General features: G+C 57.9%; 2 protein-coding genes across 3 annotated transcripts in view; one reads left to right on the top strand and one right to left on the bottom strand.

The window, feature by feature from the left end:
• The window catches only part of ROBO3 (roundabout guidance receptor 3), a 28121-nt gene extending 14914 nt beyond the window's left edge, over positions 1-13207 (top strand). Inside the window, 20 exon segments of the mRNA XM_038754233.1 lie at positions 9-115; positions 413-556; positions 1087-1253; positions 2962-3086; positions 3274-3493; positions 4446-4567; positions 5542-5716; positions 5793-5960; positions 7261-7284; positions 7767-7809; positions 8712-8851; positions 9157-9372; positions 9507-9672; positions 10444-10620; positions 10785-10847; positions 10849-10919; positions 11154-11264; positions 11675-11836; positions 12269-12417; positions 13169-13207. Of these exon segments, the coding sequence (XP_038610161.1) occupies positions 9-115; positions 413-556; positions 1087-1253; positions 2962-3086; positions 3274-3493; positions 4446-4567; positions 5542-5716; positions 5793-5960; positions 7261-7284; positions 7767-7809; positions 8712-8851; positions 9157-9372; positions 9507-9672; positions 10444-10620; positions 10785-10847; positions 10849-10919; positions 11154-11264; positions 11675-11836; positions 12269-12417; positions 13169-13207 (2589 nt within the window).
• Positions 13208-17389: 4182 nt separating this feature from the next.
• KIRREL3 (kirre like nephrin family adhesion molecule 3) overlaps positions 17390-25467 on the bottom strand; it is a 386118-nt gene continuing 378040 nt past the window's right edge. For both annotated transcript variants that reach the window (XM_038753761.1, XM_038753762.1), the window contains 4 exons: positions 23041-23148; positions 19868-19977; positions 19534-19620; positions 17390-18615 (listed from right to left, as the gene is read on the bottom strand). In XM_038753761.1, the coding sequence (XP_038609689.1) occupies positions 18175-18615; positions 19534-19620; positions 19868-19977; positions 23041-23148 (746 nt within the window). In that variant the 3' untranslated portion in view covers positions 17390-18174. The remainder of the gene's footprint in view (positions 18616-19533; positions 19621-19867; positions 19978-23040; positions 23149-25467) is intronic.

The raw sequence follows: 25467 nt of genomic DNA, 5'->3' as shown, positions 1-25467 counted from the left end.
TCTTGCAGGAAGCTGACTCGGGTCTCTACGGGTGTGTGGCCACGAGTCCCATGGGGGAGGCCTCATGGAGTGGCTTGCTGCAGGTGCAGGGTGAGTTGCCGGCCTTACCTCCCGGGTAGTCCGGCCTACAGGGGCCTCCACCTTCACCCAGAGCCTCTCTCCTCCCCTATGGCCCACTTCATCAGTCCTCAGGTCCAGAGATTCCAGGGGAGAGGGCCTTCCGTATCCCTTCGGCTCGGGGGGGGGATGACCCGAGCAGAGAAGATAGGGTCACGCGTTCTTCTGAGGCCCCCTCCCCACCCACCCATCCTCAACCATCCAGCCAGCTAGCCAGCCAGCCATCCAGCTAGCCAGCCACCCCCACCCCCCTGCTCCTGGAGCTCTTCCTGCGGTGTCCTCCTGCAGCGGGCAGGGCAGACCCTCCGAGATCCCCACCTGGGGCGCCCACCCAGCCTCGGGTGGCCGACATCACCCAGACCAGTGCCACCCTGACCTGGCAGCCCAGCGCCGATACCGGGGCCCCGGACGCCTCCACTTACGTGATAGAGGCCTTCAGGTATTCATTCATTCATTCAATCATATTGATTGAGCGCTTATTGTGTGCAGAGCATGGCACCAAGGGCTTGGAGAGTTCAATACAGCAAATAAAGAGAGACAGACCCGGCCCACGACGGGCTCACAGTCTGGGGTGGGGAAGACAGACATCAATACAAGTAAACATAAATAAATAGAATTAGAGTTTTATACATAAGTGCTGTGGGGTGGAGAGAGGGGGGAAGAGCAAAGGGAGTTAGTCAGAAGTTGGGGGAGCTGAGGAAAAGTGGGGCTTAGCCTGGGAAGGCCTCCTGGAGGAGGTGCACCTTCAGTAGGGCTTTGAAGGTGGGGGGAGAGTCACTGCCTGTTGGATTTGAGGAGGGAGGGCGTTCAAGGGCAGAGGCAGGACGTGGGCCAGGGGTCAGCGGCGAAACAGGTGAGAACGAGGCCCAGTGAGAAGGTTAATGGGGTGTGGTATGGGATACGGTGTGTGTGCATGTGTGTATGTGGTCCCTGCTGAAACCTGACCCTCCGGCCTCCTCCTCCTGGCAGCCCCTCGGCAGGCAGCACGTGGCGGACAGTGGCCGAAGGCGTGCAGCAGGAGACGCACACGGTGGGAGGCCTGCAGCCCGACACTATCTACCTCTTTCTGGTCCGAGCGGCCAGTGAGCAAGGCCTCAGCGAACCCAGCCCCGTCTCCGAGGCCATCCGCACCCGAGGTGGGGGGCAGGGGTGGGGGCCGGGGACCCACGTAACTCTTTCTCCTTCTCTTCCTCTTCCCCCCCCCGCCCCCTCCAGAGAAGCAGCGGAACTTAGTGGAAAGAGCAAGGGCTTGGGAGTCAGAAGTTGTGGGTTCTAATCGCAGCTCCGCTGCTTGTCAGCTGGGTGACTTTGGGCAAGTCACTTCACTTCTCTGGGCCTCAGATACATCTGTAAAATGGGGATTAAGACTGTGAGCCCCACGTGGGACAACCTGATTATTTTGTATCTACCCTAGTGCTTAGAACAGTGCTTGGCACATAGTAAGCACTTAACAAATAGCCATTATTATTATTCCTCATCCTCAATCAATCAATCATATTTACCGAGTGCTTAGTGCATGCAGAGCACTGTACTAAGGGCTTGAGAGACCACAACATAACAAAGTGGGTAGACAGTTCCCTGCTCACAGCAAGCTTCCTCTCCTTTTTCTTCCTTTTCCTTTTCCTCTTCCTCATCCTTCTCTTCCTCTTTCCTCCACCCCTCCTCCTCTTCCTTCTTTCCCAGAGAAAACCTGGGCTGCCCTCCCACCCGCTTCCCTCTGGAAACAGGGGACCCCTTGGTGGGGGGTGGGGGGAGCTCAAGGGTCAGGGCAGCTTGCTTCTTCCCCAGGAAATTCAGCCCAGGAGTTTTCAGGGGTGGGGGTGAAGGGAAGTTGTGCATATTGGGAGTTAAGGCCCCTATCCTCTCCCACCCTGGAATTCCCAAACTGCAGCAATGATTGTTATACACCCTCTTGTTCTTCCCAAGGAGTGGTATACACTCCCAGTCCCCTCTACCTCCGGACCCTTCCCCAATAGCTCCCTGTTGTGGGGCACTAGGTGGAGAAAACCCCCACCCCCAACCTCAGGACTCAGAAAGTTTTGCAAAGAACTGGAGAGCCACATTCTTTACCGAGAGCAATAATAAAATAAGCAAAATCAATAAAATAAAATCATAACAGTAATAAAATACACAAAATCAATAATTAACAATCAATTAATCATTCATTCATTCAATCGTATTTATTGAGTGCGTACTGTGTGCAGAGCACTGTACTAAGTGCTTCTATATCCATATTTAGTAAGTGCTTTTTATGTGCCAAGCACTGAACTAAGGATTGGGGAGATACAATACATGCAGCTTGGACTCAATCTCTGCCCAACATGGGGCTCGTGGTCAAAGGGAGAGGGAGAATAGGGATTTAATCCCATTTTACAGATGAGGAAACAGAGACAATGAAGAGTTAAGTGATAATCTGAGGTCACCCAGGAGGCTAGTGGAGGAGTCAGGATTAGAACCCAGGTCTACCGTCTCTCTGGCCAGCACGCTTTCTACTAAGCCATGCTGCTTCCCAGAATAATGCCTTGATTTTATGCAGTGCCTATGTATTAGTTAAATCATTTTTGTCCTCACAATAGTGTGAGATAGGGCAAGGCAGGTATTATTATGTCCTTTTCTCAGATGGGGTCACTGAGACTGAAAGACGTCAAGTGGCTTGCCCTAAATCAACCAGCGAGCAAGCAGTGGAGCCAGGATTTGAGCCCCTGTCCTCGGCCCCTAAAAGTCATTTCTATGCCATTGCATCGAGGCCACAGCCTTATCGCTTCCTCTCCCTGAAGCGCCCCTTTCCTCATACCCCACTCCATCTCATCCCAATCTCCGTGGCTGCTGCCTTCCTGACTGCAGAAGCAGATGCTCTGGGCCCGGACGAGGACCGGCAGCGTCAGGGCCAGCGGGAGCTGAGCGAGATAGCCTTGCGCCTGCAAAAAACTGAAATCCTCGACCCCACCACCCTTCAGGTGTTCTGGACCGTGAGTGGGGCTGGGGGCTGAGACAGGGGGAGAGTCAGGGGAGTTGGGGGGGAAGGCGAGCTGCGGCTGGAGTCCGAGTCCAGGGTGGGGTCACAAGGTCGAGGAAACGTCTCGTGGGAGTCCTGGAAGGTTTCAGGGGTCTGGCGTCCCCTCGGCCCCTCCTCTCCCGTGCTCCTTTTCCCTGCAGGTGGAACGGCCGTCCCCGGCCTTGCAAGGTTTCCGGGTGCTGTGGAGGGTGGCTGGCTCAGGGGGCTGGGCGGCCCTGGATGTGGGGTCTCCAAGCCAGCGCAGTGCCGTGCTCAGGGGGCTGCCTCCTGGAGGGAGAATCCAGACCAAGGTGCAGCCCTACGGAAACGAGGGCCTCGGACCCGACAGCCCCGTCCTAGACATCAGCATCCCGGAGGAGGGTGAGAATGGCCTGGGGCTCGGGCTGCAGCCTGGAGCCGCTCCACAGGCTATGGAGTGGTTGGAAAGGCCCCTCCCTGCAAAGATTTTTGAAGCGGCGTGTTCTAGTAGATAGAGCACCGGCCTAGGAGTCAGAAGGTCATGGGTTCTAATCCTGCCTTGACCACTTGTCTGCTCTGCGACCTTGGGCAAGTCGCTTCACTTCTCTGGGCTACCTCATCTGTAAAATGGGGATTGAGACTGTAAGCCCCACGTGGGACAGGGACTGTGTCCAACCTGATTTGCTTATATCCCTGCCAGCACTTAGTACAGTGTTTAGCACAACAGAATAAGCACTTAACAAATGCCACAATTATTAGTACTATTATTTCTTCCCCTCTAAGCTGAATGCTCCTTGAGGACAGGGATCTCACCTACCCACTCTATTGAACTGTACTCTCCCAAATGCTTAGTACAGTGCTCTGATACTTTAAGCGCTCAATTCACTCATGCATTCACTCAATCGTATTTATTAAGCCCTTTCTGTGTGCAAAGCACTGTACTAAGAGCTTGGGAAAGGACAACACAACAATAAGAGTGTCAATCCCTAACCACAACAAGCTCACAGTCTAGAGAGAGGGAGACAGACATCAATACAAATAAACAGATATCAGTACAAATAAATAAAATTACAGATATATACGTAAGTGCTGTGGGGTGGGGAAGGGGGGGAAGAGCCAAGGGAACAAGTCAGGGAGATGCAGAAGGGAGTGGGAGATGAGGAAAGGTGGGTTTAGTTAGGGGACTTAGGTGGGTGTTAGGTGACTTAGTTAGGGGACTTAGGGAAAGGTGGGTTTAGTTGGAGGATGGGGACTTCAATGAGGCTTTGAAGTCGGGGAGCATCATTGTCTCTCTCTCTAAGTGGGGGTTATTCTGGGAAGATCTGACTGGTTGGCAATGCGTCCTCCTTGCCAGTCCCCAGCGCCCCTCCTCAAGCAGTGACCGTGACCTTGGGGGGCGATGGCAACAGCAGCATCACCGTGTCCTGGGCACCGCCACCCCCGGCCCAGCGCAATGGGATCATCCAGGAATACCGGGTAAGGGAGGGGACGTGGCCGGGACCAATGGGAAGGCTCCGGCTGGAAGAAGGCAGGAAAGGGAAAGGAAATTGAGGGGCGGGGGGCAGGAGAAGGTGGACCCTGGGCTGCAGTCACACCCAGTGTGAGGGGCATGACCAGGCCTCAAACACACCCGTGTGAGTGGTGTGGTCAGGTCACACCCTTGGGAGGGGAGTGGCCAGTCCTCAGCTGCACCCATGTGAAGGACATGGCCAGTACCTCTGTGATAGGCATGTTCAATCCTCAGACACACCCATGTGAGGGGGCATGGTAAATTCTCAGCCAAACCCTTGTGGAGGACGTGGTCATTTCACACCCATGTGAGGGGCATGTCCAGCCCTCGGTCACACCCGTGTGAGGGGCATGACCGGTCCTCAGCCACACGGGTGTGAGGAGCTTGGCTAGGCCTCAGGCACACCCATGTGAGGGGTGTGGCCCAAACTCAACCAAACCCATGTGAAGGGCGTGATCATGGCCCACCAGTGTGAGGGGCATGATCAGGCCACACCCGTGTAAGGGGCGTGGCCAATCCTCAGCCACACACGTGCGAAGGGCGTGGTCAGTCCACACCCGTGCGAGGGGCATGGACCAGTCCTCAGCCACACACGTGTGAAGGGCGTGGTCAGTCCACACCCATTCGAGGGGCATGCCCAGTCCTCAGCCACACCCGTGTGAAGGTCGTGGTCAGCCCACACTCGGCTGTGGGGTGGGGCCAGTCCTCAGCCATTCATTCATTCAATCGTATTTATTGAGCACTCACTGTGTGCAGAGCACTGTACTAAGCGCTTGGGAAGTACCAATTGGCAACATATAGAGACGGTCACTACCCAACAGTGGGCTCACAGCCACACCCGTGTTGGGGGCATGTCCGGCCCTCTGGCCGAGGGCGCGATGGATGGGCGTGCCGGGGTCCCGCCGGGCCCGTCGTCTGAGGGCAGCCCCCTCCCCATCAGGTCTGGTGCCTGGCCAACGACAGCCGCTTCCACGTCAACCAGTCTGCGGCGGGCTGGGCGCGCTCCGCCGTGCTCAGAGGCCTCCTCCCCGGACTCTCCTACCGGGCCCAGGTGGCCGCGGCCACCAGCGCCGGCGTGGGAGTAGCCAGCACCCCGGTGACCGTGCAGCTCCCGGGTGAGTGAGGGGGCCGGGGGGCCGGCACACCCCCATACCCACCCATCCCCAATAACGAACCCCTCTTTTCTCCCAGAGGCTTCTCGGGAGGCGGGCGCGGGTCTGTCGGAGCGGCTGGTCAGCGTGCTGCGGGAGCCGGCCTTCATCGCGGCCGGAGGGGCGGCCGGAGGGGCCCTGCTCCTCGGACTCAGTGCCGCTCTTTACCGGCGCCGGAGGCAACGCAAGGAGCTCAGCCACTACACGTGTGAGGGACGGGGCCGGACCGCGGTCATCCCCGTGTGAGGGCTGGGGTCATGTCACACCCCAACCCACTGGATGGGCGGGGACAGGCCTCAGCCGCACACGTGTGAAGAGCGTGGTCAGTTCACACCCGTGCGAGGGGCATGGCCAGGCCTCGGCCACACACGTGTAAAGGGCGTGGTCAGTCCACACCCGTGCGAGGGGCATGGCCAGGCCTCAGCCACACACGTGTGAAGGGCCAGTCCTCAGCCACACCCGTGCTGGGGTCGTGTCCGGCCTTCAGGCTGAGGGCGCGATGGGCGTGGGCAGGCCATGACCACACCCATGTGATGGGAGGGGCAGCAGCCACCCCCATGTGAGGGGCTGGGCTAGGGTGGGGTGAGGCACACGACGAAGACATGTGTGAAGGGTGGGACCGGGCCCATGCCACACCCTGTGGGGGGGGGGGGGGACTTGGGCTGCCATACCTGATGTGAGGGGCATGGCCAAACTACAGCCTCACCCTGTGGGAGGGCCGGGGCCTGGTTAGCCGCACCCAAATTAGGGGCGGGTTCAGGATGCAGCCACACCCATGTGAGGGGCTGGCTAGGGAGGGGTGAGGTGCACGACGGATATATGTGTGAAGGGTGGGACCAGGACGAAGCCATACCCTGTGTGAGGGGCGGGGCCTGGTCGGCCGTACCCACATGAGGGGCAGCGCCAGGCTGTAGCCTCACCTGCGATGGGCCGGGCCACACCACGGCCACACCCGGTGTGAGGGGTTGGGCTAGAGCAGGGTCAGACACACAACCGTTACACGTGTGAAGGAGGGGGCCAGACCCTGTTCACACCCACACAATGGGGGGGCCAATCCATGCCCACGTGGTGGGCAAGGTCAGACCATGGCCTCACCCACGTGGTGGGCGTGGCCAGACGATGCCCACCCCATGTCAGGGGCGGGGTCCTGTGCACAGCGCTTACATGTGGGAAGAGCGGGGCCAGGAGCGCAGCCACCACATGTGTGGAGGGGCGGGGGCTCTGTCTCCTCCTGTGGGAGGGGGCGGGACCATGAACGCCACCAAGTCCTCGTGTAAGGGTACGGAGCGTGGCGGACAGTGCTCTGCACACAGGAAACGCTCAATAAATACCATTAATTGCCAGATTGATAGGAGCCCGGGAAGGAGGGAGTAGGGCCAGGGACGGAGTGGGGAGGGGTGTATTCTTCCTGCTCCAGGGGTCCCGGGGAAGGAAAGGTGGCAAGGTGGGCCTGTCACCTGGTTCATCCTCTATCAAGGTCCCCTCTCACCCCTGCCCTCTCTCTCCAGCCTCCTTCGCCTACACCCCGGCAGGTAAGGTGGCATTCATTCATTCATTCATTCATATTTATCGAACACTTACTGTGTGCGGAGAACTGTAGTAAGCGCTTAGAGAAGCAGTGTGGCTTAGTGGCATGAGCACGGGCTTGGGACTCAGAGGACGTGGGTTCTAATCCCGGCTTTGCCATTAGGCTGCTGTGTGACCTTGGACAAGCCACTTCACTTCTCCATGCCTCAGTTACTTCATCTGTAAAATGGGGATAAAGACTGTGAGCCCCACGTGGGACAACCCAATTACCTTGCATCTACCCCAGCACTTAGAACACTGCTTGGCACATAGAAAGCACTTAACAAGTACCATTATTATTATTATTATTATTATTGTTACTGGGAGAGTACAATATAACAATGAACAGGCACATTCCCTGCCCGCAATGGCTCTGTCCAGGGAAGGGTTCAGGCTGCAGGTGGAGATGACAACTTCATTCCCTCTCTCTCTCTTCCTGTCTCTCTAGTTTCCTTTCCTCATGCGGAAGGCCTCTCCCGAGCCAATGCCAGGTAACCAACTCTTCTACCCAGGCTGGAAACAGGGGGCTGGATCCCCGTTCTGAGATTCTATGAAACCTCAAGTCCGGAACTCTCTGATTACCTATAGGCCCCCTTTCCTTTCGCTCCCCTTCTCTCCTCCCCTCCTCAGGGGGAGATCCTGAGAAGCATGGAGAAGATTCTAACCCCGCTCTACCATTTGTCTGCTGTGTGACCTTGGGCAAGTCACTTCCCTTCTCTACGCCTCAGTTACCTCATCTGTAAAATGGAGATTAAGGGTGTAAGCCCCACCTGGGACAACCTGATTACCTTGTATCTCCCCCAGCGCTTAGAACAGTGCTTTGCACATAGTAAGCGCTTAACAAATACCATCATTATTACTCCATTCCCTGTCCCCCAGTCCTGCTTCCCCCATCCCAACTGCAAGTCTCTTAGACTCACCCTGAGGTGGCTGTCCACTCTGGCGTAGACCTGGTTAATTCATTCAGTTGTATTTATCGAGCGCTGACTGCGTGCGAAGCGCTCGGGAGAGTACAAGGGGACGATAAACGGACGCATTCAGGTTCGGTCCCGTCTGGTTCAGTTCAGGGCTGGCCAACAGCCTCCTCCTCTGGGCTGAGCTGGAACTAAACTGGCCCCCGAGCCTGGAATGGCAGGGATGGAGAATAGGTCCCTAACTCCTCAGAGCCACTGGCCTTCGTCCAGCCCGCTCGGGACCAGGAGTGGGATTCGTGGTCCGGCAGTCGGGACCCCTCGTCTCAGTTGCGTGGGTCAGTTCTGACTCCTGCTCTAGGAAAAGGCAGAGCCCTTGTTCGCCCACCCTCCCCCCCCGAAGGCCTCTTCTCGCTTTCTTGAAGCCCCCCTGCCCATCCTTTCCTTCCACGGTCGCCCACAGGCCTCGCCCTCTCTTCCAGGCAGCCGGTGGGCCTGGGCGCGGCTCCCTACCCGTGGCTAGCCGACTCGTGGCCCCACCCGCCCCGCAGCCCCACGGTCCCGGAGCCCAGGGGGAGCCGCTGCCCCGGCAACCCTGACCCCGATGACCGGTACTACAACGGTGAGGGCCCTTCTGCTCCTTCCCACCTCCTCTCCCGCTCGATCGCCCCAGGAAAGTCAACACCTCTTAGATGCAGGCCCCGGAATTTCTCCGGGGTGGCTCAGGCCTTGGGGGAGTGAGGGGATGGGGGGCAGAAGGTTTGGGGAGGGGGTTCTGTTGGGCCCGGCCTCTGCGTGGACCCCCTGCATGGGCTTCGGAGGGCTAAGAGAGGGAGGGAGGGAGGGAGGAGGAGGGTGAGGGAGAAAGTGATCATCTGTGGTCTGTGCCCCTCCATCCTCCCATCTCTCTCCCCGCCCTGTATCTAGAAGCTGGCATCTCCCTGTACCTGGCCCAGATGGTCCGGGGGGGAACGGCGGTGGCCCCCTCGGGGGATGGCCCCATCTACAGCACCATCGACCCGGTGGGCGAGGAGCTCCGCACCTTCCACGGGGGCTTCCCCCCGCAGCCCCCCGGGGACGCCGACCACTGGCCCGATTCCTCCCATAGTCAGGCCGCCCGGCCCGAGTGGAGCCAGGACAGCGGTAGGACCCCCTCGATCTCTCCCTGCGGGTCCCCTCCTCCCTCCCCGCCCCCCTGACTCTATCCCCGAGACCCCGGCCCACTTTTCTCCCTCCCCGCGCCCCCCTCGACGGATCTCTGCCCTCCTCCACTCCAGGCCCAAGCGCGGGGAAAGGGAAATTGGGGATGCCCTCGCAGACCCCGTCTCTGAGTTGGTCCGAGCCGCTGCCCCCCCCGCCTCCTTCCTGCGAGCTGAGTCGCCTGGGGGAGGCCCAGAGCGGGGAGGAGGAGGAAGAAGAGGAGGAGGAAGAGCTGGAACGCAGGTCAAAGAACGGGACCTCCCCCCAACCCCTTCCCCTTCCCCGGATCCCCGCCCATGAGCGCTCCCCTTGGGTGCGGAGGGTGAGGGGGAGGAGGAGGATGGAGGGGGTGGAACCTTGGGCAAGCCACTTAACTTCTCTGTGCCTCAGTCTCCTCACCTGGGGATTAAAACTGTGAGCCCCACGTGGGGCAATCTGATTGCCCTCTATCTACCCCAGAGCTTAGAACAGTGCTTGACACATAGTAAGCGCTTTAACGAATACAGCAACAACAATAATAATAATAATGAAAGTGAGAGAAGATGGAGCCTCCCCGCCCTTCCGTCCCACCCCCGCCAGCATGGTTTTGTGGCAAGAGCACGGATTTGGGAGTCAGAGGTCGTGAGTTCTAATCCCGACCCCGCCACTTGTCAGCTGTGTGACTTGGGGCAAGTCACTTCACCTCTCTGGGCCTCAGTTACCTAAAATGGGGATTAAGACTGTGAGCCCCACGTGGGACAACCTGATGACCTTGTATCTACCCCAGCGCTTAGAACGATGCTTGGCACAGAGTAAGCCCTTAACAATTATTATTATTCCAATTTCCCCAGGTTGGGGGGAGAAGGGAAGGGAGAATTGGCGTTAGGGTGGAACGGGCTCATCCTGTCGCCCCATCCCTGCCCCCCGGCTTCAATGAGCGATCTCCAGGGTGGAGGGGTGGGCTCCGAGTGAGGGGGGTGGGGCGACAGAATGAGGCTCCCCTCCCTCCCCCTGTTCCTTTCCCCTTCTCCTCAGCTCGGAGCCCGAGGAGTGGTGCCCCTCGCTGCCCCAGAGGAGCCATCTGACCGAACCGGGCCCACCGCCCCCGGCCCGCCGAGACAGCCCTTCCCCGACCCCATCCTTTGGGCAGCAGTCCACCGCCACCCTCACCCCCTCGCCCCCCGAACCTCCCAGACCCCACCAGGCGCCTAGGTAGGAGACTTGGGGAGGCCTGGGGTGAGGGGTGGGGAGTCGGGGAGAGAGGGTCGTCGTGGCTGGCTGGGTGGGTGGGGGGCTCAGAACCTGGGAGAAGTCTCTATGCGGGAGGGGGGCTCCAACGGAGTCCAGGGGCCCCCCGGGGGGCTCTCTGATTGCAGGAAGATGTCTCCCAGGACGAGCCCCCCTCTCAGCCTGTCCCAGCCCAGCCTGAGCAGCTTGGAGAGGGGGGGGGCCGCCCCCTCCCCGCCACCTCAGCCCCAGCCCCGCTCCCAGTAGCACCAGCGGGGCCCCAGGTGAGTGGAGGGCACCTGTCTCCCCCCCTTCCCATTCCCCTCCAGTCCCTTTAGCGCTTAGAGCAGTGCTTGGCGCATAGTAAGCGCTTAACAAGTCCCATCATCATCATCATCACCCTCCCAGACCCCAGCCCGCCTCCTCTTCCAGGTCTTCCCAACCCTTGAACCCAGGCCCCTCCCCTCCCCGCACCTGAGCCCCTCGCTGCCCTTCATGCCCCCTCTTCCCCCCCGCAGGCAGAGTTCGGCTGGTGCCCGGGGAGACGACGCCCCCACCCCAAGGACCCCGGGCCCGCTCCAGGAAGAAACCAAAAGCCCCTCCCTACCGGAGGGGATGGAGCCCAGGGGGTGAGGAGGAACTGGGTGGGGGCCATTGGGGGCCTGATGCACGCAGGGGGTGAAGATGAGCGGCGACCCTGAAAGACTTGTTCACTGCATGGCCTAGTGGTTAGAGCACAGGCCTGGGAGCCAAAGGTCATGGGTTCTAATCCGCCACTTAGCTGTGTGACCTTGGGCAAGTCACTTCACTTCTCTGTGCCTCGGTTCCCTCATCTGTAAGAAGGGGATTAAGACTGCGACTGGGACAGGGACTGTGTCCAACCCGATTATTTTGCTTCCAACAGTGCCGGGCACATAGTAAGCGCTTAACAAATACCATTATTATTATTATTATTGTTCAGCAGAGGACTGGGAGAGGGGTGTTGGGAGGTGTCCCTCCTCCCCCGGTCCATTTGGTGCTGAAAGTCCCCTCCCCACAGACCTGCCACCCCCGCCCCTGCCCCCGCCAGAAGGAGAAGCCGAGTGGACCACGGGGCTGAGGGCTGCGGGCAGTGTCCCCTCCCTGGAGCGTGATCGGGGTCGAGAAAGGAGAACGGCCCGGGCAGTGCCCTCCGGGGGGCATCAGCATCCCCACTCTGACGGTAAGGAACCCCGGGGGGGGGCGGGGTGGAGGGCCCAAGGCCGGCAGCGGGGAGAGGTGAGGACGCCCCTGATCTGGCTGATTTCTAGATTTCCCCATTTTCTCCAAGACACCGGTTTCGGGGTGTCCCCAATTTTCCCGCTCCCGCCGGCCCCTTACCTTCTCTGGTTGGTCAAGCGGATTGATTTCCACTTGCAGTTCCCTTGATAAATCAGGTGAGGCCTGGAATCTCCACCCCTCACCCCAGCTAAGCCGGGTCAGCTTCAGGGCCCACAGAGCCGGCCCATCCCCTGCCACTGAGGCAGGAGAGGAGAGCCTGCCACCCCCACCCCTCTTCCCTTCGTAGCAGGAGTGTCCCCTTCCTCCCCGCCCCCCCGGCCCCCTGTCCCTTTCCGTCAGGTCTTCACCCTGCCCTCCCTCCCCTGCCCGTCAGAAGGCCCCTGGCCACTGTACAGCAAGCCCAGTTTCCTGCCATCGAGGACCCAGGTGGCGGGAGCCTGCTCCACGACGGACAGCAACTCCTCCCGCGGCTCGGGAAGCTCTCGGGGAACCGCCTGGACCCGCCGGCCGGAGCGCCGAGAGGTGAGCCGGCCAGTCCTCTTTTCTCGCCCACTCAAGTCTCCTCTTTCCCTGGGCCTAGTGGGGGCCTTGGCCCACCTCGCCTCCAGCCCCAGAGCCTGCCTGCCAGGAGGGGAAAGGGAGGCTTAGTGGAAAGAGCCCAGGCTTGGGAGTCAGAGGACCCGGGTTCTAATCCCGGCTCCACCACTTGTCTGTTGTGTGACCGAGGGCAAGCCACTTAACTTCTCTGGGCCTCGGTTACCTCATCTGTAAAATGGGGATTAAGAGTGCGAGCCCCACTTGGGTCAACCTGATTACCTTGTATCTAGGCTTGGGAGTCAGAGGTCATGGGTTCTAATCCCAGCTCCGCCACTTGTCAGCTATGAGACTTCGGGCAAGCCATTTAACTTCTCTGGGCCTCGGTTACCTCATCTGAGAAATGGGGATTAAGACCGTGAACCCCACTTGGGACAACCTGACCACCTTTTATCTACCCCAGCGCTTAGAACAGTGCTTGGCACATAGGAAGCACTTAACAAATACCATAATTATTATTATTATTATGAGTGTGTGAACTAGGACACGATTCAGAAGTCCAGGCTCCCAGCTTGGGGTGCTGCCCTCTGGACTCTGGCTGGGCTCCGATTGGTGGTGGTGGTCGAGGGGCGTTTGGGGAGTGTCCCTCACTTCTACGATTTTTCTCTTCCTCCCGGGTTCCTTTTGTCCCCTCCACCCCCACCCTGGACCACTGCTCCTGGCTCCTTCGTGCCTCCAGGCCCAGGCTGTGTTCGTCCCTCTCCAGGAGCTGAGATGAGATCCTCTCTGGCAGCGAGTATGGCGGGAACCTTCGCCCGAGCCGAGGGCCGTCAGAGGGTCAGAGCCCTTGGCTGACCCAATCCGGAGCTGGCGGGGGGCGGGAGGGGGACTCGGGGTTGGAGCCAGAACCCCACCTCCCCCCAGTCGGGGGAAGGGAGAGGGGTGTCGCCTAGGGGCGATGGGGTTGCCTGGAGGGCGAAGAGCCCCCCCCCCCCCACCAGGGTCTGGTCAGTATGGGGTCCCTCCCACCGTGCCCTTGCCCTTCCCCTTTATAGCTGAGTCATTTGTAAAATAGGAAATAAAAGCCTCAAACTTTATCCAGCCTGTTTCTGGGCTTGGGTTGGGGGGATCGGTCCAGTTCAGTTCCCCGCTCTTCCTCAGTCTTGCCTGTTCCTGGTATGGAGTCCGGGGGTGGGGGTGAGGGATCAGTGCGGGTCAGACCCCCTTGGTCCCCAGGCCTGCCTTTTCCTGGGGCGGGGAGGAGGGGGTCAGTTCGTCTCAGTACCCTCTTGTCCTCAGGCCTGCTTGTTCCTGGTGGGGAGTGGGGAGTCACTCTTGCTCAGTTTCCCTTAGACCTCAGTCCTGCCTGTTTCTGTTGCGGAGTGTGTGTGTGTGTGTGTGTGTGTGTGTGTGTGTGTGTGTGTGTGTGTGTGTTGGGGGGAGGGGGGCTAAATCCTTCTCAGTCTTCCCTGGCACTCTATCCTCCCTGTTCCTGTGTGGAGTGGGGCCAGTTCTCCCCTACAGGGATGATCCCCAGGATTGGAACGACCCTGACTTCTCCCTGACCCAAAACAATTAATCGAGAGTAAAAACTGTCTTCAAGTAATGAATGGCTTTTTGCCGGGAGCGGGAGTTGGCAGGGCAGATCCTTCTCACCCCTGGGTTCTTGGGTGAGGGGGGGAGAAGGGAGAGACAAAGAGAGTTCCCTTTCCCCTGCTGAAAGTTTGCTTCCCTCATCAGTTGGGCCCCAACTCTGCTCCTTTTCCAAGCTGGTTGCCCAAAGGGACCCCTCTGTGGCCAACAGGGTAGTTTCATCCTAGACTACTTATTTCCGATCCCCATCCAGGCCTTCTCAGCCGGCAAGGCCCCTCTTCAGTCCCGTGTTCCTCACCCTCAGATTGTCTTCAGGGGACAACCTCTTCCTTTTGATGTGGCTTGGAGCTTCTTTTAGCCTAGGGTCCAGGCAGGGATGGTGAGGGAGGGGGCTGGGAAACTGAGGGTTTGGCACAGCCCAGGAGACAGGGGAGGGGCCAATTTCCACAGGTACCCACCTTTCAGGTGGGCAGTGTTGGGCAAACATTTTAGGTGGGCAGAATAAGTTTCCATGCCATAAGCCTGTCCCACTCCAATCTGATCCCACCCTCAGCCAGACCCCAACTGGAGCCCAAAGGACAACCCAGCTGTGACAATGAGAAGGAATTTCTGGAAGGGAAAGGGAAGAAGCAGTGGGCTTTACAACCATTTGTGTCTGGGGGCGGGGAGTGAGGAGGTGTGTTGGGGGAAGTTGATAAATGTTTGGTCTTCCCCGGACAACCCAGCTGGGCGTAACTATACCCGTTTCCATGGGAACCCAATTCACGAGGACCCCTGCCTCTGCAGAGTCTGGTCCCCAAACATTTATCAACTTCCCGCAACACACCTCCTCACTCCTTGCCCCCAGACGCAAATGGTTGTAAAGCCCACTGCTTCTTCCCTTTCCCTTCTAGAAATTCCTTCTCATTGTCTGCTCCCTCCTCCATCAGGAACCCCCTTGATCCCGACTCCGGGCTGGCTCCACAACTCCAGCTACCTCACTGTCTCTCAAACTTTTCCACCCAATTTCCCCTCTCCATCCCTATCTCTCTCTCCCAATCCACCTCTAATCTCCCAGCGTCTGGACTCTGGAAAAGAAAGAGAAGCAGCGTTGCTTAGTAGAAAGAGCACGGCCCTGGACGTTAGAGGACCTGGGTTCTAATCCCAGCTCCACCTCTTGTCTCTTGTAATCTTAGGCAAGTCGCTTCAATTCTCTGTCCCTTAGTTGTTTCATATGGAAAATGGGGATTAAGACTCTGGGTCCCATACGGGACAGGAACTGTGTCCAACCTGATTTGCTTGTACCTCCAACGTTCAGTATGGTGCCTGGCATTTGGTAAACACTTATACTATTAAAAAAAGGGAAAGTAAGTAAATTAAGGATCTTGGTTAGTGTAGTAGAGTCCTCCTTTAGCACTCTGGTTTGAGGACACACGCAACCAGGACAGCTCTAGTCTGGGGACAGTACCCGGCCATGCCCGTCCACCCCAGTGCCTGGCCTGGCGTTCCCTCTCCTCCAAGAGTCCCCAGGTGCTTTGGCTCCACTGCCCAGGTCCCCTTCTGCTGACTTTCCCCGGACTCGGCTGAGGTGGTGGGATCGTTGGAGCGGTGCCCACTTGGCAGTGCCCATTGGCGAAACAGCCGGGGGCAGCTGCCTCCCTTCTTTCTGCCCATTGTGGTGGGGGAGGAGGTTGGTCCCTCGTGAGCCCTGGAGCTGCCATCCCCTGCCAACAGCAGCTGCTTCCCAGTTCACCTTGGGCGTGGCATGGGCATCCGCTCCTTTCACTCCATTTGGAAGCTGAGACCCTGGAGATGTGGCCTGGGGGAGCAAATTTCTGGGGCCTCTGGGGTGGACTTTTTTTTTTAAATGGCATTTGTAAAGCACTTACTATATACTAGATACTGTATTAAATGCTGGGGAAGATACAAGATAATCAGGTTGGACACAGTCCCTGCCCTAGAAAGGGCTCACAGTCTCAGTCCCCATTTTAAAGATGAGATAAATGAGGCACAGAGAAGTTAAGTGACTTGCCCAAGGTCACACAGCAGACAAGCGGCGAAGCTGGGATTAGAAACCCAGGCCCTCTAACTCCCAGGCCTGGGCCTTATCCACACTGGGCCATGCTACCACTCTGGGGTAGCCCTCTCAGGTGAACCTCTAGGGTGGCCTCTAGGGTGGACATCTAGGGTGCACCTCTGGGGTGGGGTGCACCTCTGGGGTGGACTTCTTGAGGGACCTCTAGAGTGGAACTCCCTCCCCCCCACTTCTAGACTGTAAGCCTGTTGTGGGCAAGGTTTGTCTCTGTTACTGAATTGCACTTTCCAAGCACTTAGTACAGTGCTCTGCACACAGTAAGTGCTCAATAAATACAATTGAATGAATGAATGAACTCTAGGGTGGACCTCTGAGGGGACCTTAATGGTCCCCTTAGTGGACCTTTAGGGAGAACATTTAGGGGGAATATCTAGGGGGAGCCCTCTGGGGGGAAATCTAAAGTGGACCTCTTGGGGGGACCACTAGGATGACCTCTAGTGTGGAACTCTTGGTGGACCTTTATGGTGGACCTCTAGGGGAATCCTCTAGGGTGGAACTCTATGGACATCTCTGAGATGACCTCTGGGGATGCCTCCAGGGGGACCCTCCAAGGTAGACTTCTGGGGGGAAGTCTAGGGTGGACCTCTGGGGGGACCACTAGGATGGACTTCTGGGGAGACCAGTAGGGTGGACCTCTAGGATGGACCTCTGCTGTGGACCTCTAGGATGGACATCTGCGGTAACTTCTAGGGCGTGGCGAATCTCTAGGGGAGGGACCTCCAGGGTGAAACTTTTGGGAGGACCTCTCGCTCTCTGTGGGCAGAAGTCCTCAAAGGTCACACAAAACGGAACATCAGGAGGGAGGGGAAAGATGATCAGGGAGCAAATCCTTTATCTTGGAGACCCCAGCCAAAGTGGTAGCTCTCACAGTCTATTGAGTAGATTTGCTAATTCTGTTGTATTGTATTCTCCCAAGCACTTAGTACAGTGCTCTGCACATAGTAAGTGCTCAATAAATAGGATTGATTGAATTGATAGCACCCTCCCAATGTACCCCTTCTCCTTCCCACTGAGAGCACGACCCTCTCATACCTCCTTCCAGAGTGCACGCCCAGTTCCTCTCCCCGGCAAGGACTCCAAGTCTGCTTCTTTCCCCTCTCCCCTTCCCCGGGAGCTCTCGCCCGGCCTCCCCCCTGCCAGGAGCCCATCACAGTCCCCCCAGCCTCTTCTCCGGGACCCCACACAGGGCCCCCACCCCCTAAAGTCCATTTCCCTCCGCGGTCCCAAAGAACCTCTCAAGGGCCCCAGGGAGGAGCGCTGACACCTCTTGTATTAACTCCAGTTGTGCTACGGTGGGGGGTGGGGGGAAGGGGGGCACACAAAGCGGTGGGGGAGGGTCTCCGTGACACCGCGGCAGGGCTGAGTGGGGGCCGAGCGTGGGCAGTGAAGTCCCTTGGCATGCCCACATGCCCTCCCGGCATCACCAATGTCTGACTCGACAGTCCCAGGGAGGGGCTGGTCCTTCCGGCATGTCTGGGCAAGGGTTCAGTCCAAAGACAGAACAGCAGTAGGTTGGGGCATGAAACACCAAACGGAAACAGGGGGACCCTCCAACCTGGGCCTGGGGGCATGATCTCGGGGGGCTCTGGGCAACTGGGTCCGGGACTGCCCCCGCTCCCTGGTCTCCGGGCAGCTGGGCCCGGGGTGACGGTTGGAGGGAGAGGGCTCTGGGTTCCCTCTCAGTGTTAGCAGAGCCTCCTGCTTTCCTTGGACAGCAGAAGGGCCAGGGCAGGCGTGGGCATCTGGCGGGCACCGCTTCTGGCTTAGACTGGGCGGCAGTTTCATTAAAGCAGAGTGGCGCGGCCCACGGGCCGGGCGGGAGAGAGGCTGGGGTCCCCAGGGAGCTAAGGGAAGGTCCTGCAGGTGGGTGAGGGGGAGGGGGAGTGTTGGGGGGGGGGGTCAGGACACCCCACGCCCCTCAGTCTCGAGTCCTGTTCCATCCTCAGGCCCCGGCGCGGCCTGTTTGGGGAAACAGGTTTGTGCTTGGTAAGGGCTCAGGAGCGGGCACCGGCCTGTGAGGCCTGGCGGGTCTGGGGGTTGGGGGAGATGGGGGGGACCCCCCCACCCCCAACGGCCCCTCAGACGTGAGTCTGCATCCTCCGCTGGAGGGGCCGGCTGGGGTCGGAGTTCTGCGAGGAAGACTGGGAAGGGTGGGAGGAGGAGGCCGAGGCCTTGCTGGATTTGTCGAACTGCGCGTAGCCATCTTGCTTGCCGCTGCTGCTGACGCTGCTGTCGCACTGCGTGTCCAGGAAAGAGCTGCTGTCGCTCAGGGAGCCCCTCTGGAACTCCCTTTCGCACAGCTCAATGGACGAGCTGCCCGTGCCCAGCACGAAGCGCTGCCCGTAGTCGTACAGGCGGCCCTGCCCGCTCAGGGTGCTGTATAGGTTAGTGAAGGACACGCCTGTGGGGACCCGCTGCTTGCCGGCCGGCCGGTCGGGCTGGCAGCTGGACAGTGAGATGGTGGGAGTCGAGTGGTGCTCCTTGAAGGTGTTGACGCTGTAGTAGCCGTTGGTCGGGTCCTGCGGGGGGTGGGGGGGAAGTGGGGGAGGTCGGCGGGAGGGAGAGGGCAGAGCTGCAGCCTGGAGTCAGGGCCGGGCGGGTGGCCGGATCTTCTTCACTCATTGGTTCAGTTCATTCAATCGTATTTATTGAGTGCATACTACTACTATAACTACTACTACTACTACTACTACTACTACTACTACTTATGATGATGATGATATTTGTGAAGCGCTTACTACACGCCAAGCACTGTTCTAAGCCCTGGGGTAGATACAGTGTAATCAGGTTGTCCCGCGTGGGGCTCACAGACTTTATCCCCATTTTACGGATGAGGTAACTGAGGCACAGAGAAGTGAAGTGACTTGCCCAAAGTCACAAGGCTGATAAGTGGTGGAGCCGGGATTGGAACCCACGACCTCTGACTACCAAGCCTGGGCTCTAAGAGCATGAGGCTGGACTGTCTCAGATTGGGGGAAGGTGGGGGGCTGGGGTGGGGTGGGGAAGTCTTCCCCCCATGCGCTAAGAATAATTATAGCACAACTACAAGCCATATTCAAACGATTTCATTTAAGTTAGTGCAATTGTGCTGTGCTCCCTTGATGCTTACTTGGTGTCAAGCCCTGTCTATGTGTGTGTGGGTGGGTGGGGGCGGGCGGGGCAATGTGATATAATCAGAATGGACATGGTCCCTGTCCCACTCGGGGCTCCCAGGCTGAGGGAGGGCCAGCAGGGATCATATCCCCCATTTTACAGACCCAGAGAGGGTAAGCGGCTTGCCCCAAGTCACACAGTGGCAGGCCAGTGGCAGAGTTGGGACTCGAAGCCGGGTCTCTCTCTCCATGCTCTCTCCTCTCGCCTGTGCTGCTTTCTTCCCTAGCCTTCTCACCTGTGGCCCTCTGTTCTCTGGGCAGCCTCCTCCCCACCCCGGGCCTCACCTTTAGGTTCTGGAACTCTTTCTCTTCTTCCTTGAGCACTTCCAGCTGCTTCAGCACCGAGTCCTGCTGGAACTCGCCCCGGTCCATCTGCAAGCCAAGGGGGCCATCAGCAGGATTACCGACCCGGTCCCCGGGGAAAAGGACCAAAGGCCCCACTGGGCCGGGTCTTGCTCCGGGGGCTTTGAGCCAGTGTGAGGTTCTTTCCTGGGGGGCAGGGCTAGGAGGGACTATGGGGGGATTCTATCCTGGGGTATGGGGTTATAGTGGGGTCCTGTCCTGGGGTTATGACGATAATTTGTCCAGGGGGTCAGGCGGAGTGGATAGATGCACTCACCATCAGCTGCTTGATGGCGGGGTGCTCCTCGGGGTCCCGCCCCGCGGCCGGCTCCTTGTGGACGATCTCCACGCGGATGTCATTCTTGGCGGACACCACGCCTTTCAGATCTGGTGGTCCAGACCCCAGAATTGGTGAGAAGTTGCTGAGGCCCCCTCCCCCAGCCCTCCCACGCAGCCTATGACCAACTGGGAGGGGGGACAGACCTCTGAACAATCACCCCTTGCCATCTTGGCCCAGGGTCTGGACCTCAATCAATAAATCAATCGACCAATCAATAGTACTGATGGAGGACCTACTCGATTGAAAGCACTGTACCAAGTGTTTGGGAGAGTTGAGTAGAGTTAGTTAACACCCTCCTATATCCTCAAGGAGTTAACAATCTAGAAGACGCAGACACTGAAACACATTACAGGAGCGGTGTGGCCTAATGGAACGAGCCCAGGCCTGGGAGCCAGAGGGCCTGGGTTCTAAACCCAGCTCCACCGCTTGTCTGCTGTGTGACCTTGGGCAAATCACTTCACTTCTCGGTGCCTCAGTTCCATCATCTGCAGAATGAGGATTCAATACTTGTTCTCGCTCCTACTTAGACTGCGAGCCCCACGTGGGACCTGATTATCTTGTATCTACCCCAGTGTTTAGCACAGTGCTTGACACGTAGTAACGCTGAATGAATACCATTATTATTATTATTTTAAATAGGTCAAGGTAACAGAGAGTAAAGATATGGACGTAAGAGCTACAGGGATGTGTGAGAACCCAAGTGTTTAGGCGTGGAAGAGCTGAAGTGTCAATGGAGACATAGAGAGGAAAGGTGAGAGACGAATCAGGGAAGGCCTCCTGGAGGAGGTATGATTTCAGAGGGCCTTGAGTATGGTGAGAGCGGAGGTCCACTGGAGGAGAGTTCCTGACTGAAGGGAGGGCAAGAGGTGGAGAGCAGGAGTGACAAGAAAGAGGCACAGTGAGTAGGTTGGGTGGCGGAGCAAAGTGTCTGAGCTGAGGTGTTGTGGGAATGGAGGGAGGATAAGTAGAAGGGGGAAAACTGGTCAAGTGTGATGGCCAGGAGTTACTGTTTCATGCAGGGAGGAATGGGAAACTCCTGGAAATTTAGAGGTGTGAGGAGAGGTGTACAGAATGATGTTTTAGAAAAATGATCCAGGCAGTGAAGTGGAGGATGGACTGGAGAGGGGAGAGACAGGTGGGCAAGGAGGTCAGGGAGGAGGCTGATTCATAAGACTGTAAGCTCCTTGAAGGCAGAGATCATGTCTTCTTCCTCTATTACATTCTCCCAAGAACTTAATGCAGGGTTCTGCCCACAGTAGATACTCGATAAATACCACTAACTGATGGCCTGACAAGCAGCTAGCAATGCTACAGGATTAATTTGCTGCTTTCTGGATGTCTGTTCCCAGCTAGGCTGTTGTTTAAGTCTAATTCCCAGGAAACCAAGAGAGCCCTAAGGGAACCCTTGGGCCTCCTGGGTCCTCCTTATATACAGCCTGCTGGGCAGTGGTGGCTACCCTGGATGGCCCCTGGAGATTCCTTACCTGTTCACTGCCCCCAGGGGAAAGGTGTTGGTGGTCAGAGGAATCTTTAACCCCCTGTGGGGATATTTTTTGGAGGCAGGGGGGCATTCTTGGAACCAGAGGGCAAGCTCAGAACTGGTTAAGGGGGGAACAGAGAGTGGCAGATTGTGGGGGCAAAGAATTTGGGAGCAAAGAAAGGGGAGGACTGCACCCCAGAATGCATGTGGAGCAGACCCTGAGGGGTTGTGGACATAGAGGATTGGAACACCCTTGCTTGCCCCAGGCTCAGTTCCTAAATGTGCCCCCACTAGTGGGTCCTGCCCCTGTCTGAACCCTTTGCTGTAATAATAATAATAATAATAATGATGTTAGTGGTGTTGGTTAAGCATTTACTTCATGCCAGGCACTGCACTAATGGCTGGGTACAATTAAATCGGGTTGGTTGCAGTCCCTGTCTCACGAGGGGCTCCATAGTCTCAATCCCCACTTTACAGATGAGTAACTGAGGCCCAGAGAAGTGAAGTGACTTGACCAAAGTCACACAGCAGACAAGTGGTGGAACCAGGATTAGAACCCATGAAACTTCTGACCCTCAGGCCCGTGCTCTACCCACTACACTGTGCTGCTTCTCAACCAGTGGGCAGCCTGGGACCTGGAGAAACTGGCTTTGGAACTCCTGCCCCACGGGATCTCCAAAACCCTTCTCCCATATCCGCTTCTGGCTGGCTGGGGGGCTGCCAGGGCACATGGGAGCAGGACTCCTGGGTTCTAGTCCCTGGTGGCCTGGGGCCATGGCCCAGTGCTCCCTCCTGTCGGACAGAAATGTGGGAGAGTCTGCCCTGTGGGGAGGTCCTCCAGGGAGGGAGAAGATGGTCAGACAGGGGCGCACAGGACAAAATGGCCAAGATGCCTGTCTTGCCTCCTGCCCTGAATGCCTTGGGGAATGGGTGAAGGTGGTTCTGCTCCTGCCTTTCATTCATTCAGTCATATTTATTGAGCACTTACTGTGTGCAGAGCACTGGACTTTGATGGTCTGACCCTTTCAATCCCATTGCCACTGGTCTCAGAAATGCATGTACCCCCGGCAGACTTCCGGGCAGAGACAACCTTCCCTCTAGACTGTAAGCTCGTTGTGAGCAGGGAACAGGTCTACCAACTCTTTTTTATGGTATTCATTAATAATAATAATAATAACAATAATAATAGTAATAATAATGGTACTTGTTAAGCGCTGACTATATAGCAAGCACTGTTCTAAGTGCTGGGGTAGATACAAGTTAATTAGATTGGACAGGGTCACTGTTCCACATGGGGCTCACGATCTTAATCCCCATTTTATGGGTGAGGCAACTGAGGCACAGAGAAGTTACGTAACTTGCCCAAGGTCATACAGTAGACAAGCGGTGGAACTGGAATTAGGACCCAGGTCCTTCTGACTCCCAGGCTCTTACTCTATCTACTAGGTCACAGCATCTCTGTTATATTGTACTCTCCCAAGTGCTTCGTAAAGGGCTCGGCACACAGTGAGTGCTCAGTAAATACCACTGAGGGATTTTTCAACGTCTCCCTACCCCAGACTCACCCCATGCCCCCCCACCCCCCACTCAGCGTCATCCCCCTGCCCTTCCTCCGCCGGCCTGGACATACTTCTCTGGGAACGGGCACAGCAGAAGGCCACGATGGTGGCCATGAGGACAAGGAAGGCCACCCCAGCTCCCACGGCGACCCCGATGATGACAGCCATCGGCACGGACTCTGCAGGACACAGTGGGTTGGTCAGGGGGCGGGGGCAAGGGTAGGGATGGCACTCAGTTCCCATTTTCTGCCCCAGCTCCTCCCCTTGCCGTTCCCCTGATCCCTTCCCCTGTCCCTCCCGTGACTGCTGCCTCTATAGCTCCCGCTTTGGCTCCCCTCTACTACTCCTTACAGTCTTCCCCTGCCGTTCCCCTGTTCCTCCTGATCCTCCTACAGTTCCCTCTGTGGCTCCCCCTTCCACTCCTTCTGACCTTCCTCCCCTTGCTCCTCCCCCATTCCTCCTGATCCTACTGTGGCTCCACTCCTTCTGAACTTCCTCCCCTTACTGCTCCTCCTGTACCTCCTGATCCTCCTGTGGCTCCCTCTATAGCTTCCCCTGAGATTCCCCCTACCACTCTTTCTGATCTTCCTCCTCTTGCTGCTCTTCCATCCCTCCTGATCTTCCTGTGGCTCTTCCTGTAGCTCCCCCTGAGGCTCCCCCTACCACTCCTTCTGACTTTCCTCCTCTTTCTGCTCCCCCTACCACTCTTTCTGACCTTTCCCTATCCCTCCTCCGGCTCCCCCTGACCCTCCTCTGGGTGGAATCAGCCCAAACTGGTCCTGTTACCACCCCTCAGTCCCCTCGGTCCTCCCTGGGTCTCCCCTCAAAAACCACAGCCCAAGGCCACCTCCTCCAGGAAGCTTTCCCACATTAACATCATCCACTCTCCCACCTTCCAGCACAACCCAGGACCCATGCCTCTTGTGGTTACTTCATTTCTCCAAACAGTCTCCTGGGGACTGTGTGCTTGTGGCCTCAGACTGTAAACTCCCTGAGGGCAGGCTCCATGGCCACCCTCTGACCTGGAGTCCCAGGCTCGGTTTCTTGTCCCAGAGCGCTCAGCAGAGACTGGCTGACTGACCCCAACTGACCCCATGGGGCTGTGAGTGGTGGAGGAAAAGGAGCAGCAGAGGTGAGGGCGCTGAGAGTTTGAAGAAAAGGAGGGGACGGGGCACCTGTGCAGGGAGAGGGCTTGTAGATGCATTTTGACACTAGATGAATATCATGCAAACCAGATGTAAAACAACATGCAGAGAAGCGTCCGTCATTTTTGAGTCAACAGCTCAGGCATGTGTCGCAATGGAGCTGCAGCGTTGAGCCAGATGCTGTGCTGGGAATTGACCTGTGGGTAGCTCACTACATTGCACAAACCCTGGAGGCCTTCCTGGAGGAGGTGTCTTTGCCCCACCAAGGGTGGGGACCACGCTCAGCATCCCTTCCCCAAGGGGCATCCAGAGCTGATCCAGGAGGGCCAGGGGAGATGGGGGAGGAGGAGGAGAGGAGAGGAAGTAGGGGAGCAGGCCCAGACCAACATGACCAGGCTCTCTTTGGCCGACTCTGCCTCCCCTGAGCTGTCCCTGGATCCCTCCTTGGCTCCCCTGCTCTCTCCCTGCCTCCAGCACTGCCCCTTCCTGGGGGAGAGGGAAACCCTGCTTGCTCCTGGCAGGATGGGGCCCAGGCTAGGACTGGATTGGCATCTCTCCCCCGGCCCACGGTCACCCAGCCCAGTCTGAAACCCCTGGGCTTCTTTCTGGGCCTTGAGGGGTTGGTGAAAATGGATCAGGGTGGGCCCCAGGCCCGGTCTGTCCCGGTTTGGGGACTCTGACCACTGCTTGCCTGGCACAGCCTGAGCCCACTAGCCAGAAGCACCAGGGCCCTCCCAAGCCAGCAGCTGAGGGTGACCGGCCTTCTGGGGACCCCTCTCCAACTGCTCTCCCTCCTCATTCCCCCTCTGGCTGTGGGGCTTTCATGACACCAGAAGAGAGTGGCGGCTGAGGAGGAGCCCTTAAAGCGGACTTGGGGTGAGGACCTCCCCGAGGTGCTCTGCTGGGGACCAGGTTCAATACTGTAGCTTTTACTCGAGCTGAGAGGGGTGATCTCTCCCCAGCCCCCCGTCTAGCCCTCCCTGGTTCTGTCCCTGCCTGGGCTCTGGGACCACTCTGGGGCCACTCTGGGGTGGACAGTGCCCGACCTAAGGCCTGCTAGCCCGGGGGTTTTCAGCATGGTAGCTTTTCGGGGGGTCAGTTTGGCCTTTACAGCAGTAAAGCCGAGGGGTGGGGAGGGGTCCCGGCCTGAGAAGCTGAGAGCAGTTCACCCCTGCCCTAGCCCGAGGGGTGGGGGGCACTGGGAACAGGGCTCAGCAGGGAGCCCTTTTCTGGTGCTCTGGCAGTTGGTGTGTGTGTGTATGTGTGTGGGTGTGTGTGTGTGTGTGTGAGAGAGAGAGAGAGAGAGAGAGAGAGAGAGAGAAAGAGAGAGAGAGAGAGAGAGTAACAGACGGG

Source organism: Tachyglossus aculeatus, chromosome 11, assembly GCF_015852505.1.
Source record: "Tachyglossus aculeatus isolate mTacAcu1 chromosome 11, mTacAcu1.pri, whole genome shotgun sequence".
Lineage (NCBI taxonomy): Eukaryota > Metazoa > Chordata > Mammalia > Monotremata > Tachyglossidae > Tachyglossus > Tachyglossus aculeatus.
Note: the sequence above shows the minus strand (reverse complement) of the source record. Positions and strands in the feature narration are given on the sequence as shown.